Source organism: Gymnogyps californianus, chromosome Z, assembly GCF_018139145.2.
Source record: "Gymnogyps californianus isolate 813 chromosome Z, ASM1813914v2, whole genome shotgun sequence".
NCBI classification, from domain to species: domain Eukaryota; kingdom Metazoa; phylum Chordata; class Aves; order Accipitriformes; family Cathartidae; genus Gymnogyps; species Gymnogyps californianus.
The window spans coordinates 74,176,314-74,196,508 of NC_059500.1; the positions used below are offsets into that span (position 1 = coordinate 74,176,314).

General features: G+C 51.6%; 1 protein-coding gene across 1 annotated transcript in view; it reads right to left on the reverse strand.

Moving 5' to 3' along the window:
- Positions 1 to 1,300: 1,300 nt before the first annotated feature.
- The window catches only part of DNAI1 (dynein axonemal intermediate chain 1), a 151,273-nt gene continuing 132,378 nt past the window's right edge, over positions 1,301 to 20,195 (reverse strand). The window contains exon 23 of the mRNA XM_050913638.1: positions 1,301 to 1,416. Coding sequence (XP_050769595.1) covers positions 1,312 to 1,416 — 105 coding nt within the window. The 3' untranslated portion in view covers positions 1,301 to 1,311. The remainder of the gene's footprint in view (positions 1,417 to 20,195) is intronic.

Consider the following 20,195-nt stretch of genomic DNA (forward strand, 5'->3'; position numbering starts at 1 on the left):
AGCCTGCGGTTCCTCCCCATGTCAGGTGTAGCTAACGCATCCCTTTGCAGCGTTGTTTTTACTAGACTAATAAACTGATCGTAGGACCCTGGCGGCGTCTCTGAGCTCTGCCCAGCGCCTGAAAAATCTGGGGGAGGTGGCATGTCCTGCCTGTCCCGCAGGGCTGAGGAGCGGCTGCCCCAGGGCTGGTGACCGATGTCCCTGCAGGACTGCGGGTGGTTTGCTGGGTGATGGTGACAAGGAAGGGCTCATGTCTGCATCCGTCTGTGGCTTTTAAATGCTGGGTGAGCAACCTGGCTGGATATTTCATGCCTGCAGCATGTCTGCCTGGGCTGGGGGCATGTGGCTGTCAGCAGGGAGCACCCCCCAACCCCAGTGCTAGAGGCACTGGAGAGTTTCCAAGCTGTGGCCTTAAGTTACAGGGATGCTTGTGGGGGACACAGGCCAGCTGAGCAGATGGAGGAGACCTGCCACCACCCCTGCCTGGTGGAACGAGTGCCTCTGGTCCCCAGTCCAGGCAGCTGTGCGCAAGGCTCCGGCGCTGACAGCCCGTCCCTGCTCATCAGCATGCGGCAAGGCCAACACGGCTCCTGCTGCCACCGCAGCCACGTAGCAGCTAATCCCTCTGCTGCAAAGCGCCGGAGTGGTGGGAAGGCTCTGCAAACCCCAGTGCCCAGCCATTCCTGCAGCCACCAGCTGGGCAGAGGCAGCCGAGCCCCCCTGGGAACAAGGGAGCTGTGAGCATCCTAAAGCTGGTGGCCAGCAGCTGCTGTGATACGCTGGCTGGAGTGATGGCACGTCCCTCTCCCACAGCCATGGGGGGCCAGGCCAGGTCCCCAGACACCCTCTGGCTTAGGCTGCCACCTCAAAATCCAGGGGGCTGTGTGTGGCTGACCCCACAAATGGCTGTGGGGCTGCAGCTCAGTGCTCAGTCTCTCTGGCCACCTCTCATGGTGGGACTGGCTGCCATCAAGCTGCAGCCCTGAGGTTTCCCTAGGGCTGGCGGGACCAGCCCTCACCTGTGCTCCATGGGGCTCTCGCCTGGTGCAAGCCCAGCCAAGGGTGGGGAAGAGCTGAGGGCTGTGTGGCTCTGGGGAACCGAGCACAGTGAGGTCTGCCTGACCCCAGAGACGACTGCACGCTGTGGCTCTCCCAGCACCTCCGTTTATTTGTCTGGGCACAGAGGCGAAGTGTTCCCGCTATGCAAAGAGTGGGTGGCACAGGGCCCCACGGCTTGCATGCCAAGCAGCTGCCGATCAAAGCTGGGCTTGTTCAGCTGGCGGCCCCTGGCAGAGCCGTTGTTCCCCCCACTCACTTCCCTGCCTTGCTCTCTGGCTCTCTCACCAGGTTAAGCAGCTTGTCCAGCTTCGCAATTTCCACTTCGGGGCCCTTCTTAACCTCCTGGCCTTTCTTTGCCTGCGAAGAGAGCAAGTGGGGCAGAGCTGTGAGCAAGGAGGACTGTGAGGATGGGAAGAGGTCTGGCGCAGGGAGGGCCACTGGACTGCTGTGTCCCAGCTCTCAGCCCTCGCCGGGGGCTGATCCACAGGGGGATGTGCCTGCCTCTCCCTGTATTATTTCAAGCCCAAGGTGCCATGAGATGTGTAAAAGCCCCCATGGGCTGGGAAAGGGCGGTAAGGAAGGGTTTGGGTGGGGATGGGAGTGGATCTGTTGATCTACAGCAACACAAACCCTCTTCTGCCTCTCTCCTTGCAGCCCTTCTCAGCCCCATGGGACTGGACCGTCCCCTAAGCCCCCCAGCTTTTCCCCCAGACCCCAGGGAGGTGCCAGGCATGCACGACTCCCAGGGCAGTGACAACTATGCAGATGTCCAAACCTCCCCAAAACAGTCCCACCATGCCTATCCCGTGCTGGGGCTCCTGGGCAGAGGCAGGCACAGGAGCGCGGATCGGCCCTTTTGCTCTCAAATGGCTTTTCCCAGGAGGGCAGGTGGGTGCTGAGAGCCCCTAACCCAGGGGGAAAAGTGAGTCAGGGCTCCCAGGTGGGCCGTTAGCTCTTCACTGAGGCTCTTCTGCCCACAGGACAGCCCTGTGCCTCATTGCACACCGCTGTGCCAACCCCGACACATGCCCTAGCATGGCCAGGGAGGACGAGCCCTTCCCACAGTCCGCCAGCACCTGTCCCAACCCTCCCAGCAGCTCCCTCCTGGGTGCTAGAGCAAACCGCCAGCATCTTGGGAGAAATCATGTAGCACGAGGGAAATAAGCCTGTCCACTTCAGTCCTCGCTTGCTTGGGAGCAGCAGGAGCTTCCAGGCCTGGTGGGAGACGATGTCCCTGCTAAGGGTACCAGTGCCACTCAATCCTTCGGGCAGACCGTTGCCCCTGCTGTGGGCTGCAGCATCAGTGCGTTGCTCTCATCGGAGCTCGGGGGCTTTGGGAAAGTGATAAATGGGTTTGGGCTCTCCAGGTACATACATATCATGGCAGACACAGCTGCAGCAGAGGAATCTTCCAGCCTGCATTCAGCCCACCAAGCCCTCCCGCAGCTGAGCATCTACCCCGCAGGGTTCCTCCAAAACAGCATCCACCCAGTCGCCGCATCCTGTCGCTCAGTGCTGCCTTCCGCTCACAGCCTTCCCCTTTGCCAGCCTGCCAGCTCTCACCTTGCCTCTGGATTTGGGGAGGGGGGTCTCTGCTCCAGGGCTGGGAAGCTCCTCTGTGCCCAGCATGGCTCTGGGCACGCCAGAAAGCAGATGCCAGGCACAGGCGAGCGGGAGGGCTGGTACCCAGTCTGGCAGGTGGGCTTGGGAGAGGTGGCAGCGGGTCCCCAACCCTGTGGCACAGCAAGAGGGAACATCACCAACCAGGCTTGGAGGCAGCCTGCAGAAAGCCGCTGTGCTGGCTCCTCCTGGCATCCCCAAAGCATAGCCTCTGCACAGGGATGCTCTCAGAAGGCCAAGGGAGCAGCATGCAGCATCTGAGCAAGGAGGCTGCCTGCTTTCTTCTTTCCCTGCTTAGAAAAGATCAATTCTCCTCCCGCTGAATCAGCTCCTCTAATGGCCCCCGGGTGCAGCAATTACAAACACGCGCCTTTTCTTCAGCGCTGGAAAGAAACGCCAGGGCACAACAAAGAGCAAGTTATAGGGCTGCAGGGATCTCACTACGTTTCTGTAGCAAACATGGGCATCGCTGAAGGAAATGACCACTGGGAAAGAAGTCCCCAGGGGACCCTCGGGCTTCTCCCTCATCACAGCCCAGCACAACCCTTGCAGAGCAGAGGCTTCCTTGGCTGCCAGAGGCACGGCTGGGGTGAAAGCAGCGCTGGGGGGGGGAACAAGGACATTTGGAAACCCCTCTGCTCCCCAGAAGACAGCCCCACACCTCGCCTGAGCACTGGGATGAGCCAAGGTTGTTCTTATTTACCAAGACTGTTGATTGCATACTGGGACGATACTGGTTTGTATTAATGCCACTAAGTGAGCAACGCTCTTTGTGGCTCTGGTCCGGGGACTGGGAGCAATGTTTGTACTAATGGCCCACGTCACAGCCGAGCATCTCTCTGAGCAAGAGCATTGGGATAAACACAGCTGCTCGGGGTATTTCAGGACTTAGTTATTTCTGCAGAAAAGCTGCTTTGCTGTCTGACAGCATTCAAAACACTCCCTTTGGCACCCTGCATCACACACAGCACCATACACAGGTCCTTGGGACAGGCTAAAGAGGCAACTGCTTTGCTCAGCCAGGAAAAGGAGATGCTGAACCCATCTCCCATCAACCTACCTCCATCCCAAGCCCTTTGCTCTCCACACTGGTGGGGTCAGGGAGAGTCCCTGACCAATGCCCTTCCAGGCAGTAACACCAGGTCCATGGGGACCGTATCTGAGCCTTGCTCAAGTCACCAGACACAGGCAAGCTCAGCTCCTAGTCACTGCGCTGTCCCTAAAACCTCCACTTTCACACTGGCTTGGCTCCTTTGGTGCTTCTGAGCAAGCTGCAACAAAGCCTCACGCAAGCCTGTAATGAGCCGTAACCAAACCAGAGCCCTAATTTAACGCCACATAACCAGGCAAGCAGGATGACACAGGGAAGGAAAATTATAATGTCTTTTCGGGGGCACTGGAACAGAAACTTTCCCTTTATTCCTCTATCTGCTTTTCCCAAGTCACCTGTGCATGTGAGCTGGCCAGGCCGCTGCAGGCTGGCTGAGAGCACCACCACAGCACCACGGCATCTGCTTGGATGCACGCGGCAGCCTCCTACAAATCCAGGCGCTTTGCCTGCATCAGGCCTCCAAGGAGCAGCCCTTCTTGGAGCAGAGCTGTTGCAATTTCCCAGAGCACGCGTGGTGCAGAGAAGCATCACCTCCGCACACGGCTGCTGACGGGCTCTCCCTCCCGACGGATGCCACGGCCAGGTGTGGAAAGGGCACTCATGGGGCTCTGCCACCCAGCGTGTAGCTGAGCCTGTCCTCTGCCTGCATCCCTGCTTATACTGCATCCATGGGGCTCATCAGGAGCGGAGAGGGAGCCAGGGCAGAGCATCCCCCCGCATGGAGCTGACAGATGCAGAGCTGAGCTTACATGGGAGGTCTGTCCCTGAGGAGCTCATCGAACGGGTACCGGAGCTCATAGCAGTGTTTGCATTGATTTTATTGTTAACAGTTCCCAGCAGGAGAGCCAAATGCTCTTGGCTGAAATGGTGATGAGGGAAGTGTCAGGAAAGCTCATGGCAGGGGCAGAAAAGGTGCTGCGTCGGGACGGACTGTGCCCCGCTGACGAACCATGACCCTAGGGAGGTGAGATGGGGAGGACACCCCCTACATATCCCCATGCTGTGTTCATGGCCAAGTCCCCCACTGCCCTCATGCTCCCTTTGCCTTATGGCTCAGCTCTACTCTGGCTCTCCAGGCAGGGAAACTGAGGCATGGGGCTCCTGGCCCTATAGGCAGTGCGGGCACAACTGCTGCAGGACCCTTGATGGTCCTCTCAGCCCCAAAGGTGAGTACTGACACTGGAAGCGAAGCAGGGCGTTGAAGATGACTGAGATGGAGCCCTAGGGCAAGGGCAGAGTGAGGACAAGGACAAGGATGAGGACGAGGAGGACAAGGATGAGGACGAGGACTGGCTGTTTGAAGACCCCAGATCCATCACCCTGGGAGCTCCAGCTCCAGCCCTGCCCACGCTGGCACATACTGAACTCTACATCCATGATATGGGAGTCATTTAAACTGGATTCCCTGTGTCTTGGCTGATGCCTTTGTTCCCTAGCTGAACAGTAAACTGTTGAGTTAATAAAACTCTCCCATAAAAGCCATGATGCTAACACTTTTCAGCATCCTTTTTTTTTTCCCCATTGGTGAAATAATCATAAAACATCTGCTGTAAGGTTTCGATTAAACAAAGCAAAACATGTTTATGTTTTAAAGTAGCAAGAAAATCAACCATGCTGGCACAAACATAGACAGAAAAGTCCCCATAACTTCCCTGGGAGCAGAGGGAACCCTTCCCTCTGAGTCTTGGCCAAGGGGCACAGGCCTGGCTCTGCCCTGCTGTCGTCATGATACTGATAGTCCCAGTCTCTGCCATTCCTGACAGGATGGAATTTCTGGGCACAGCCATGCTGGGACAGGATCTGGCCACTTTACAAAGCAGCCCAGTGACCTAGGATCCCAGCTTCCCATGCAAAAGGGGTTTAAGCTTTTACAGAATGATTTTGAAGGGGATAAGAACCTCCAAGAAGCCACCAACGGGGCTGCCCGAAACTCCCATCCTTATTATCCTCAGTGGGAAGGGGCACACAGCCTTCCACATCTTCAGAGGTATGTTGCTTCTGGAGAAGACCTGTTCTTGTTCCTTGTACCCTGCTCAGGGGTAGGTTAAGATGACACCTCCAGGATAAGGGCTCTTCCATTAGCAAAACACACCAGTGACGGGTCCAGTGAATTCAATGAATGAAAGCAAAGAAGAGACTTCCCTGGAGCCTTTCTGTTGGGAAGACCAAGGAAACCTAAACTCCTTCATGAACACAGCAAAATTTTCCTCGCTGGCTCCCTGGACCACCAACCAAACATGCATCAACAGGGGTGTGATATGACCTGCAGCCCTGAAGCCTTCCAAAACCTACCCTGTCATGGTCCTATTGCAACCCGATGCTGTTATGTAGCAGGTGAAGCTGGAGTTGCGCTGAGCTGGGGATGACGTCTGTGCCAGGACCACTTCTGGGCTCTCAAGAAGTCCGTTTACATACAGCAGCAACGTGCTTATCAACCATGGAGAGCCTCGAGTCACACTCACAGCCTGATTTGACAGCGTTGCTCCTGGTCCACAGAAGGATTAGCTGACAGACTGGAGATAAGGATTTAGGCTTATTTTGCTACTGTTTGGAAATAAATGACGCAGGAAATGTTCTGCTTGCAGGGAATGAAACCAGCAGAAAAGCCCAGGGGATGGCTGGGTCGTTCAGGCGTCAGCAGCCACACAGGATCATTGGCCTCAAAGGTGCTCATGCCTCCAGTTTCAGCTAAAACCTGTGCTGTTCAGGGCAAGAACCTCTCCTTGCTCCAGCTCACGTATTTGACTCGCATATCTCTGCTAGCATCTGCACCGGACCACGCCAAGACATAGTAGGGCAGACAGGTCTCGTGGCCCCAGGTCACCTGCCCTTGCTTGCTGGAAGTCATCAGTGAAGCCACTGGAACCAGTGAAGACAGCACTGGGACCAGCCTGTGGCTCAGCAACACACATCTGCCAATAAAGGTGTGGCAGCAAAGGTCAGCGATATCTGACAGGCAGGAGGTGCAAACAAAAGTGGATCAAATGTGGAAGGGGCTGGGAGTATCACTGGGAATAAACCAGAGGGAATGGGGTGACACTCAGGGGATGTGGGCAGGGGTCACCTGTATCTAAATGGCAGGTACCTGCCTGCAGCACGCCACAGGGCTGGCTGGCTTACAAAGACCCATGGGAGAGGGGAGATACAGTTTGATGGAAAGGACGGGCTCTGCAGCAGCAGGGAGCTAATAGCAAGGTCAAACCCTCATCCATGGCCATAAGGGAGGACAGGCATCATCCCAGCTCCACGTCTGCTCTGCTGGAGGCCAGCTGAGAGCCGACACCCTTGCTCACCCCCCTCGCAGTGTTCTCTGGCCAAGCAAAAGATGTGCACACAGGAGGAGCCAAACCCTTCCCTGTGGGTTTCAGCAGCCTCCGGCAAAGCTGTGGAGGAGTTTGGCTTTTGCTTTTGTGCTGACTGGTGCCATGGTGCGATCTCTACTGACCCTCAGCAAGGAGCTCAAGAAATACTAAGCGGTGAGCCTCGGAAGCATGTTATAGCAAGATGTGCTAACAGCATCTAATGAAGCATTGACAGTGCCCTCTGAAAGCACTTGCTAGCTGGCCTGATCCAACTGTATACCCTGGCTGAGCATGGGAAGCTGCTAAACAGCATAGCCCATCTCACAGTGACCGCACCACGGCGCATGGCCTCACCAGCCCCGAGCACAGGGAAGCATGAGGAGGGCGCTGGTGGGCACCGCTGGGTGCAGGACAGGCAAGACCAGGCTCACCTAAGGGCCAAGAAAGGCTTAGCACTGGGCTCTTCTGCTTGGGCTGCTGACAAAGCAATTTGGCTTCCAGCCAGGCTGAATGTTCCCTGTTCTTGCTAACTCCAGAGCCACGAGCAACGTCTCTTACACACCACTAATTTAGGCACCTAAATATAGCCATAAGAAGATGATATTTAGCAGCCATGCATGAAAACTTCAGTGAGCAAGGCCAAGCTGAGTGCAGACAGGGCCTGTGGTGGTTCCCACAGCTCCTCTGAACTGGACATTACAATGACTCGTTAACTCCTTCTGAATTTATCCGAGTTAAAAAAAAAAACATTTAAAACAGTCGGTCTTTGGCCTTTTCTGTATCTGACACTTATGGGTTCAAAACAGGGATGTGGTTCATATATCACCAAAAAAATATCTTTAAAGTGAAGGATAAATTTTAAAGTTACCCAAGACATTATGGTCTGAAACGGGCCAAATGAGCAAATACCCTTAACTCTGCCCTGCACAGATGTTGTGATTAGGAAGCATCAGCAACAGGCTCTCTGCTCCTTCAGGAGGTCACACTGGGTTTTGCCAGCCCTGGGGACAATTTGGCCACACTCTAACTGTGAGCTCTGTGTGTGTGTGTGTGTGTGTGTGTGTGTGTGTGTGAGGGGCTGGGGGGGGGGAAAGAGAGAGAGAGACGGAGAACAGCTTTGCCTTTGGGCATCATTACCCTCGGTCACTGAGACAAGCCAACAGCAGCCGCCTCGAACGGAGCAGCCTGGTGAGATGATAAACTCCTCACAAGGTGCATGAAAAGATTTTCAGTCATATCAGTTCACAGATTTAGTGCTAAGCACTGAGAAAAATCATTGTGTGCTCAGTACACAAGATAATTACCCTCCCCTGACCCACAGAGGCTTAATAAAAGGGCTGGAGTGGAGTAAAAAGCCCAAAAGCTTTTGCCTCCAGCCCAGGGTGTCCTGGTGGTGCAAACCACCATTGGGATAAGGACAGAGGGACGGGATGCCCTTTCCTTCACCCCCCTGGGGGACAGGCAGTGCATCCGCCATCATCCTCAAACCCTGGATCCAGCCCTACTGAGTTCAGACTTTCTGCAGTGTTGTCGGGCGCTTCTGGATGGGATGGATTACTTTAATTAGCTCTTAGCACCGCTCAGTGGGAAGCCCCATTACCCAAAGTCTGCCCACATGCCACGTGTTATAATGGCATTGGATGGAAAGGCTGGTGGGGGCATAACTACCTGATGTTTTAGCTGCAGGATCTCTCAGACCCAAGTGGTGGGGAGGAAGGAAGCGAGAAGTGGGTTTTAGCTGAGATATTGTTCATACAAACCATTAGACAGGCGATACCTTGGCTTCTAGCTCGACTTCAAATATTGCTCCAAGCCCAGTGAAACCCAGACACCAAACCTCAATGCAACCTAAGCAACCCTAAAGATGCCCAGGCTTCCATAGCTCTTGTGCCTACCACAAGGAGCCACATCTGCAGCACCTCTTTACTCGTGCTGGCAACTCTGCAGTGAGAGGCTCGGCACACGCAGCACCCACAGGCACATACATCAAACCCATCCAAAGGGGCAAAATCAAGGAAGCCCTGCGATGCGCAGGGACCCCAGCAGTCTTAAGCTGCAGCCCTTGCTGCCAGCTGGCAGGTAGGACTCTCAGCCACCCAGCAACATTTCTTTATCACTCAGCATCTCTTTTTTTTTTTTCTTACTTCAGCTTTACTTTAGTGTTTTTGCATGACAGCTCAGTAAGCTGTTATGGATTCGAGTTTAATAAAAGCAACCAAACACGGATGTGAATATGCAGCTCCTGCAATACTTTGGTACTGCTGTTATCTCACAGAGCATAGCGTCTCAGGAGAGATGATTTGCAGTTGTATGAACAGTATATTTTAAAAAGTTGCAATTTTTCAATACCTCTTTGGCCACCACTGTTAATATATGTATCCCCTGTGATCACCTTTTAACTGCCTTAAGAAAGTCCAGCTGCTGTTTCTCTCTTAACATGTCACCTTCTTTAAAACTTTTGTCATGTCATTTTTTAATACAGCTCATAAAAATATTTGCATAGGAAATGTACTCTTGTTTGCTACGAACATGAGAGCGTGTGAATATACTTCACTCTGAATAAATACAAGTGCACTGGAAACCAAGTTTTGCTATAAATAGAAGTGAAAATAAATGTCTTCACTCACAGATGCCCCATATTTAATAATATTAAATGCCAATGGCATGAAAGATGTGTTACAACTGATACTGTTCTGCTTACTGAAAGAGCTCAGTCTGCAATTTAACGTCAGGCCACAGTGCTCTCTCCCTCTCTCCTGCTCTCCATGACTGCACTTGAACTCAGGGATGCTCCAGAAATAGCACTAGATATTTCAACCACGTGAACAATTGTGTCATCTCGACAACACATTCTCGTGTGTAGGTTTCATTTAAATCACAGTGTCACCTGAAGCAGGGCTAGGAGGGGTTAGCCCACTAGTCCACCCTGGTCCATGGTGGGAGCAGCTACTTTTAAATTGCTTCTGACAGATGCTTGTCCAGCACTTGACCCAGTCCTTGGGGTGCCCAGCACAACGTTCCCCAAGCGGTGGATTGTCACGTTCTGTTCCCATCACCTCCATGGCCATTTCTTTTGAAAACCCCCAGGGACGGTGCTGCCAACCCATCTCCTGGTGATGGCTGCCAGCATGCCCTCTCACACCCACTGAAACCCTTTCGCTAAGCCTTTTGCTGCCATCTTATAACCTCAGAACACTGCCTGCCTTACCCTGCCAGCCCAGGACCTCTTCAGGGGTGTGCATTTCTCTGCATCTCCCTGCTTCCAGCCTCTCAGCTGGCCACATTGTCGTTGCTGCTCTCCTGCTCCTCAGGTCCTTCAAGCCCGGTACCCCAAATTGGAGCTGAGGCCTTTGCACTGCTAAGTGGTGCAGCAGGATCAGCTCATGTGTCCTGCTCACCTCTCTCTTGCCTGTGCTCTCCAGTACACCACCTCTGCTACGGCAGGGCACTGCTGGCAAGTGAGATCTTTTTCTGTCCACCTCCTCAGTCGATTATTCCCATCTCCTTTCCCTCTCCTCCTATTTTGCCTCCGTCCTCACCGAAGTGCATCCTGTTTACTTCAGACCGTGTCTACCATTTGCCACAAATTAAATGACTTGCACAGCATCTCTCCACCTGCTGCACAGGAAATGGCCAGGCAAATGATAAATGCCGCACAAACACTCCCAGGCCTGGAAACCAGATACACTATTAGTCTGGACTATGTGGGACGTCACGCTAAATCGCATCAGCTACAACTGAGTTACGCTGCAGCATGCAAATCAGGGCTTAAAAGGGGTCAGCGAGAAGCTGGACGCAGGACGAGCGAGAAGCTGGACGCAGGACGAGCATGGGAAATCCTGCAGCTAGAGCCGTTGCTCTTCCCCAGGATCTGACCCTGTTACAGCAGCTGAAAAATCCCTTCCTGCCCCACAGACAGACAAGGCTCAGCTGTAACCCACTACAGTGCCCCTTTGCCCTGGGAGCTCCTGGTTAGCAGCTTTGCTGGTGTCAATCCTCCCCCGAAGATGGCTTGGCACAGTGCTGCTTGGTGGAGGATGCTCGTCGCTGCCTGTTGCGACATCTCTCTGAGCCCACACAGCCCACAGTGATGCTGAGGTTGTGTTACACATTCCCTGTTCATGTTCACAGTGACCCAACAGCATTGGACTGTCCGTAAGGGTCTGAGTAAAGCCTGTACAGAGAAGAGGATTCATCCTGGCCTGACTGCGCATGCAGGGCCCCAGGACTGTGTATCAGCCAGAAGCAGACAGGATAAAACAACGCAGGAGAAAGCCAGCGAAGTGCTGGGAGGCAGCTCAGGGAGTGCTCCTCTGGGACATGGGCACCCGTGGAGCACCTTGCTTCCTTCTGGGAGACACTGCCAGTGGTGAGCAGATCTGCCCTGACCTGATCAACAACTGCTCTGCGGGAAGCAACCCAGGGCAGTCCTGAATGTTGGCTCCAGGGCACGCAGTGATGGGGATGGCGATGGGGTTGGAGTTGGGGATGTTCCTGTCCCACCAGCAGACCCAGATTCCACACGCACTGGTGACCTGTCCCTACCCATGTCTCACTCGGACCCTGCCACCCTGGAGCATGGGGTCTTCTGGGTCCTGTCTGCAGACAAAGATGAGGTGCCCTCTGACTAAAAAGCAGATCTAGAGCCTGTGTTTGGGTAAGCTGTCCAGGCGGGAGGCAGTCATTTTAATGACAATCCAGTCTTAAGATGCTGATCTGGCTCCAGCCCAAGTCTTTGTACTAAGCTCCTTGACATCCTGTTTAGAAAAGCATTATTAAAATCTAATTGCTTAATGCATACATTGCTGTTTTAATTATAACAGAAGCAGAAGAGAGATGCGAGCAGTAATCAATCTCTCTGATGCTAATATATATCTGAAGAAGGAACTGGCCATGGGAAAAGCCAATCCAACATCATCTATGGAAACCAGAGGGATATATTCCCAGTGATTGTCCATGCTGCCAACAGCACAGTCACAGTGTGGCCAGGGATGGCCTCCCTAAACTGCTCTTTGCTTTGAGTCACTGACCAGGATGCTGCACCTGAATTAATTTTACATGTGCGCTGCTGTGTCTCTGTTGTATCAAAATGTAATTACTTCAGTGCCATAGACCAGTTAACCCCGTCTGCTCAGCTGGCTGCTGAAAATAATGGAGTTTCTTTGCAACAGAGTATTGCAAAATAAAGGCAGGCTGGGAAGAAAACAATGTAGAAGTCATTAAGGTCCTTAAGGTAAGTGCTTCCCAAGGTAACCTCTCCTTCGCTCAGCAAGTCCCACCAGTACCAAAGATGGAACAAGGTTAACCAGCAGCTGACAGCTTCAGCAAGACAGTGGCCCAGCTGGCAGAAGCAACTATCTGACAATTAATTGCAGATTTAAGGACTAGAGGGAACTTGTTAGCAGAGGTTAGCTGAAGCTGATGTGCATGCCTAACAGTAAGTGGGCAGATCTGCTACATTAAGAGAACAACAGTGGTACAAAGCCTGTCACCTTACTGAGGTTGAAAGCCTCAACACACCAGCAAACATGGCCTGATCCTCACCCTGCTCTTTGTGTTGCTGGAGCTGGGACAGAGGGACATGGCTGGGGCAATGCTGCCAGCCAAACAGCCAGCATTTGTCCTCGAGGGCCCTTGGAGGAGTTATCTCCTTGGTGGAGATGGCAGAAATCTCACCAGATCTGGGTACCAGTTCTGGCTGCAGATTCCCCCAGCATGGTCAGATCATCATCTCAGGAGGGGTCACTTCTTCCCAGGCTCTCCTGTTTCCATTCTGATCTGAGCCCATGCACGGATCCTCCTGGTATCGTCCTGGTGTGAGGAGCTCCCTGAAACCCAGACGTGTTGTCAGGCTGTAGGTCTGGGAGGAAGTAATAAAGACCGAACAACAACCTGGTTATGTTTTGAGAGTCCTCAAGATGACAACCAAAATTGTCCTTCTCCACCAGCACAGAGGAGATGCCTAAACTGACCTAGAGGAACGGTGGAAGCAATTGCTTCGTAGAAATAATGTTGCCTCAGCCCCCTATATCCCATTGCTTCTCCTGCAAAACAGTTAACCATGTGGATCCTGTGTGTAAAGTGCTGTGAGACGCAGACACCACAAATGCCAAGACATGGTGTTTTCTCCAGGCACTTTGCTGATCATGCTCTTCCCCCTCACTGCGGGGGAATGCTCACCATCATTTGAGAGCTGGGTGAAATGCAGCCCAGCAGGGGATGAGCCCACTGCGCTGCTGCATGTCTGGCACTGCGCAAGTGCCTCAGCATCAAGAACAATCCTGAAAAGAGGTATTTTCACAGCTGGCAACCAAGCAGGAAACAAAAGAAAGACAGAAAGGGGCCACTTGTGCTCAGAAAATTAAATCCAAATTTAATTCCAGTAATTATACTTTCCTTAACACCCTCTTTGCCATAAAGATGCATAAAATCCCTAAGTGAGAGCTGCAGTTGCTCCAAAGGTGAGAAGAAGGTAACTGGGGAAATAGTGCCAGCCTCTCCCTAGCCTGTAAAATCCTTAAGAAGTCTGGATCATTGTGCATGATTATTGTTCGTCATTTAACTTCCCCAGCAACCATCTGTAAATGAGCCAGAAATCCAGCGAGAGCAGCAGAGAACCTGTAACAGAGCTGATTTATTCCAGCAACCCCTGATTTAACCACAGACAAATGCAATGTTTCCTATATGACCATCTGGGGCTTGGACGCTATTGTGGCGAACACAACATGAGCCAAACTCTCACCTCGCTCCCCACTGAAATCACACCATGTTGCAGGCATTGGATTACTGACTGGGTTGGGCTCATTAATGTAATTCTGAGTCCTTGGACTGCATGAACTGGGTCTGGGCTCTGCACCAAAGCAGGATCAAGCACAGCTGAGACCAGCCCTAGCAGATGTTTTTGGTACTTTGTGAAGGTCTTCACTGAATTCACCTCCTTGATTTCAGTCCATCTCTCCAATGTTTCAAGGTCATGTGGAGATCTGATGCAAAGTCTTTCAAAGTCCTTGTGACCCTCCATGCCACCAGGCCCTCTCAAGACTTTGTAAGTGGACTCTCTGCTAGATCATCCAAGGAATGAATGGGAAATTTGAAATGCCAGTGAGGACACCAACCGATCCCCCAAAATAAATCTGCAGACTGCTCTGAGATATCATCCCAGTTATCCCACTGATAACTGCTCTTTTGGGGTGATTTTTCAGCCTGTTACTCTTCCCACTTCTAGCGTAACCTTTGCAATCTCCTGGCTTAGCCCAACCACGCACTTGTCGTGTGGATTGGCATCAAAAGTCTCAAGAAAGGCAAGTACACAACCATAGGAGAAGGTTCCTGCAGGAGAGACAGGTAGAGCCAAGGATGGCTACAGAGGCTGAGGGTGAGAACCACACTCAAGCACTGTGTAATGCTATGGCATAAGAGTAGCTGTCAGTCTAGTAAGAAGCCGAAGTGTTCAACATTTCCGGTCATACAATAGATAAAGCTTCAGCAGATTTCCTCCAGAAGGCTGCAACACAGGCAGGCAGGTCCAAGCCAGAATGTGCTGATTAAGAAACACTAGGTGAATGTTAATGAAAGAAGCTCTGGGAGGTGGGAGGAAGCAAAGAGGGTGAACCCCTCTCACCTGCAGTCCCCGGTGCTATGCGGTGCCACGTCCTGTCACTGGAAAAAAAGAAAGGAGCTTTCTAGGGAGGAAAGAAATAAGATGAGGAGATGATGGCTGTGCTGGCTCAGTGCTTCTGTTCTCTGCCCCTGGTGATGAAAAACAGACTGTAAAAAGTCTTCATTTTCAGCTAATGGATAGGAGGCTTCCAGTTTCACCTATGGAAATAGAGGCAGAAAGTAGTTTAAGGGCTGAATTGAGATGTTGATAAACCAGACTGAGTCCAGCAGAGTCTACCAAGACTGTTGAAGGCTGGAGGATTCACACTGAGGAGACACTAAGGGTGCTGGGCTTGTTCAGCCTGGAGAACAGATGGTTTTGGGTGAGCTAATAGGAGCCTGCCAGCACCCAAGAGGAGGATATCAAGAAGACAGGGATGGGCTCTTTACTGAGGTGCACAGCAGGAGAATGAGGCACAACAGCCATAAACTGAAGCAGGGAAGGATTCAACGTGACATAAGAAAGTTTTTCTCCACAGTGACAGTCAGCCACTGGAACAGGGCTCCAGAGAGGCTGTGGGATCTCCAGCCTTGGAGGTTTTCAGGATAAGCCTAGGCCCTGAGCAACCTTGTCTGATCTCAGGGCTGACCCTGCTTTGAGCTGGATGTTGGACTAGAGACCTCCCAACATCCCTTCCAGCCTGAACATGCCTGTGGCTCTGTGATCCCAGGATGTTCTTCACCACCAAGTGTAGACTGAAGGATGAGCTTTGCAGCTGTACCCTACTCTGTTGTTGTTCTCTTATTGCAGACAGCATTTCTAAGCAAATGTTCTCTTAACCATATATTGCTCATAGTGTCGGGACTGGTGCAGGGCAGTCCAGCCCTTAACGGGACAATTTCCAGACCCTGGGGAACGCTGGCTCACTGTAAGAGGGGAGAAGCTCCCCAGCACCCTCCTCCAGGGTATCCAAAGGTCGAGGAAGCTGTACAGACCAGTTTGAATGTTGGTATTAGAGGGGTAAAGAGAGGAAGAATGTCTCCAAGGGAAAAATGACAACCAGGAAGCACTGGAGAAAACCCATGGGGAGCAGGAGCCTGAGGCAGACGGCCAGAGGACCAAGGAGGAAGCTGGACTAAGAGTCCGTGAGAGCTGGCACCACGGGGATCAGAAAGTGAGGACTGTCTCCCCGTGCTTACTGACAAGTGGGAAAGCTGACGTAAGAGGGAAGCTCATATGATCCCAGGCATGTGGGGCAAGTACATCTCTTCCCACTAGGCTTATTTCAGTGGCAGAAAAGGGATAACATTATTTAATGTTGACGCATGCTCGCTGTTATTGTGACACCTTGTTGTCTCTGAGTGCTTACAGTTTGATTGTTTAACACATAAGCTAATAAATAAGCAAGAATCAAGAGAACTGAAGAATTTAGGAGTCTGTAAATCTCTTCTTATACAGTTACCTGGCCTGTTGCAAGTTGTGATTACCTCTTTATAGAAGCTGTGAATCTCTCTCTATAATGCTGCCCATCAATCCCTGATCATTTCAAGAAGATCAAAAGCAGAAGTAGATTTAATAGATTTTAAGCCCAGAAATAACTGTTACGATTCACACAGCCTCAGTCAATAAACTCATCACACCAATGACTCCTCTTGGAGCTAAAGCACATCTTTCAGTAAAAGACAAGGAGTTTTGACCTGAAGGAGTTTGAAGGATGCAGACAAGCTAGTGCCACACTAAATATGTATGTTCTAGTCCTTGTTTGAACTTGGTCAGCTGCCAAATCCCATTATATCTCTTTCTGCTAATTTAAAGAGCCTTCCACCATTGCGAATCCCTTGCCATGCAGGTGCTTTTAGGCTGAGATGAAGTTATGGCTTAATTTATTCGTGAGGTCCTAAAAAGCTCCTTGAAGTTATGTTTCCCAGACCTTAGATCAACCCTCTTGCTCTTTCCAGACTCAGTTTGCATTTTTATCAATCCATCACCACCACTGAAGTGTCAACCCTGGATGTGTGCACTGCAGCCAGTGATGGATTTGCTAATGCCGCTCCCAAACACAGGGCCCTGGTTTCATTCCTGCTCTGAATTACCTCAGTGAGGCAGCCAGACTCCATGTTTGGCTTGGTGTTTCAGTGTCATGCTGGGAGTTCATGCTTTCCTTTACAACCTTCAAGCCTCTTTCAGCATCTCCCGTTCCAAGATGCAGCCCCAGAGCTGCAAGGGCGGTTTGCATGGGATTTATATTCACCCTGTACCACCTTGCTTCTGGCTGTGCTTTGATGGGCATTGCTAAAACAACACTGTGGTACCAAGTCGTCTGGGTTGGCCTTTGAGGCCATCTTGCTGCTGGTGCTATTTACTCGGCAGCAGCAACACTCACATCTGACACTGACAGCACTAGCAACAGGAGCTGGGTCATGAAAATAGCCTGCTGAATCTTGCCAGACTCATATCTACCAGGCAGCGACCCCTTTAAAGATCTGCTGGTCCCAGCTCTCTTCAGATGAAGCCATGCAGGTTTTGTGTAGTGCTTTTTCTTTTAAACAGGGTGTTTATTTTCAAGAGAAAGTGCATGTTGAACCATTCTTTCAGGCTATAAATAATATCTTGCAACAGGTTTATCACAGGCCTGAGTCAAACAGCATTTGCCAAGAAAGGCTGAAAGTCCACAGAGTAGTAAGTACATAGGGAGTGTGGTGGTGTTTAAGAGGTCTCACACTGATAGACAAACAATTCTTTCTGAAGCAGGGGAAACAGCTTGATTGCAATGTTTAAATTTCCACCAATTCCCTCAACAACATCACATAATGCATGGCACTCCTGTAGCACCTTTCAGCCCAGTCCGCCCAAGCCTTTTACTAACTCGGGGCTTACTCACTTGCAGGGAGAAGCAGGGACAAGGTATAGTCAGTGGTTTTGCTGCAGCCTGCAGAAAGCAAAAACTGTCACTGTGAAGCACTGTGAAGCATGGGGACACAGGCTGTACCTTCTCCAACGAACCCTTGCCAGTGACTCCCAAGCTGAGTCGGGGGCAGTGATAGAGAGGCGGGGAGAAGCCAATTGCCTTGCTCTTGGGAAACCCTGCTCAGCCTGTGACCACAACTGTTAGGACTATTTCAGAGATAAGGGAACCGAGGGCTGGAGCTTTCTCTGCCAAGCCGTCTTTCTTTCTTCCTTTGCAGGTAGGCAATGGTGGTGTCCCATTTTCTTGTTGCTTTTCTGAATTACAGCTCAGACTAACCTTGACTCAAAATGAAGATCTGACTGATTACAGAAGACCTTGCCTACAGCACCAGCCTCTGAAAAATCATGTCTGGCAGCACATCGCTGGCTATGAGCAGGGTACAAACACCCTGAAGAATGAAATTTCCCTACACAGGCAAGGGGCAAGCAACTTGGAGTTTCTACTGCCACTGCAGAAGGGATGACAGATCCCTCTGCAAGTCTTCGTCCCCTACAGCCACCCCAGGATCTCCATCCTCAGGAACTGCACTTCAGGCCTGAGCTACCCCGGGCTCTCCCCATTGTGGGAGCAGGACCCAGACCCCTCTCCTTCACTGGTGCGTTAGGCTGGGAAATCCTGTGAGGCTGGGCTGAGTGAGACGGTACCTCCAGAGCCCTGCCTGTGGCCTCGTGGCAGCGGATGAGCAGAAGTTTCTCAGGCTGGGCTTCCCTTTTCCTTGTGCAACCCCAGTTTCCCAGCCCCCAGGTTGCAGGAGCCATTTGGGCTGCAGTGTTTTTATAGCACAGCTTTTCTTCTTGAACAAGCAGTTGTAATTGAAACCCAATCCATCAGCCTTTTGCTCTGCTCTGTTACAAACTCTAAGCGTGCAGCAAAGCCTGGCGCGCTTTTTTTTTAATGACATGAAAGACATTAAATTATTAATTTCCTGCACTCCCACTGGATGTTCTTTGGTTGCCCAGGCCAGATAAAATGAGAGCCTTTGAGCTCCTTTTCCTGGCTTAGCAGGTTCCTTCACTGCAGATCAAAGCAGGAGGCCTAATGCTGGAGAGGGATGAGCATTCTCCAGCCTCACAGCTGCATTTGCAAAAGCAGTTTCTGGTCATTCTGGTTTTGGTGCCTGACTTCTGACAGCAAGTCAATATAACCATCAGAAAGTCAGAGGAGGCAAACAAGTAAGAAAGCAGAGACTGAGCAGTGCTCACATCCATGCTTCCTCTGTGCTCCTGGGAAGGCACCTTTCCCCTTTCCTGCAATCCCCAATCCTCAGGATATCACAGCCGATACCAGCAACCAAGTGCGGAGACATCTGCTCTGGCTGAGCAAGGCATGGGTTAGCATGTACCCAGACAGCACAGGCTGGCAGGGAGATGCAATGCCTTTTATTAGCTCAACTAATATATATCTGGAGCATAAAAGACAAGCTTTAGGGCACATGCACTTCTCTTTTCTTCCTGGGTATATTTGTTTGCCTAATAAAGCGTATTATCTGTGCCCACACGCTTTGGTGTGCTTATGGTATTTGAGACCATCCTGGCCACAACAGCCCCAGCCCCTTGGGAAGGCAGCTGTTTTCACATCGGCTCGACCTAACAGCCTTAATCTGAAGCATTTATCTTGGGGAATTTCAGAGGATGACAGGGATCAGAAAGCTGAAAAGGTAAATGCAGTAACTAGCCTAAAAAAAGAGAATCACAGACCCTTCAGTTTAACCTCACTTTTCAAAAGACGAGTGGAACAAGCTAACAACCTGTAAGTGTCTGCGAGGAGACGCATCACAGCTAACACGGATTTGTACCAAAGAAGTCATGCTGAACCACTCTGATTTCTTTTTGCAACAAGATAATAGACCTTGTGGACAGGAAAGACACAGAAATCATTACTCTCGACCTCAGGAAGACTTTGCCATTGCCTACCTTGATATTCTGATCCTCAAGTGAGGCAAAAGATTTATATAAAGTGGGTAGAAGCTGGTAAGACCCAGCTGAATGGCTGTACCCAGAGCTGTCAGCGCAGAGTTGTGTGCAATGCTCATGGCTCCGTGGTCTGGAGGGGATCTGGTCAGCGTTTCTGTTAGTGCTTGGACACCGGGACAGATGGGAAGGCTGCAGGTGTCCAGGAAGGCAGGATTGGAATTTGAAATTACTTTGCTGGACCAGAGATGTGACCTGGAAAACCTGTATGTGATTTAACAGGGACAAACGCAAGATATTGCAAGTGAGCAGGGACAATTCCCTGCACAACTACAAGATTGTGGGGAGGGAGCATTCTGCCATCAGGGCTGGGGTATAGAGGGATAATCACCTGGATGGGACCTGGCACTCCTGTGATGCTGTGAAACAGTCAGCTGTGCCACCGCAGAGAAATGGGAGCATCACGGTCAGGCACGTGAAAGGATCCCTCTGTGCTGGGGAGGGCAGTGGGAAAGCTGCACCCATAGGACACCATGCAGCAAGGGCACAACTCACGGGACGTGGTCTGGGGGACAACAAGAAGGAGATTTCAGCCCAACGGGCTGGAGGTGGCAAACACAACACT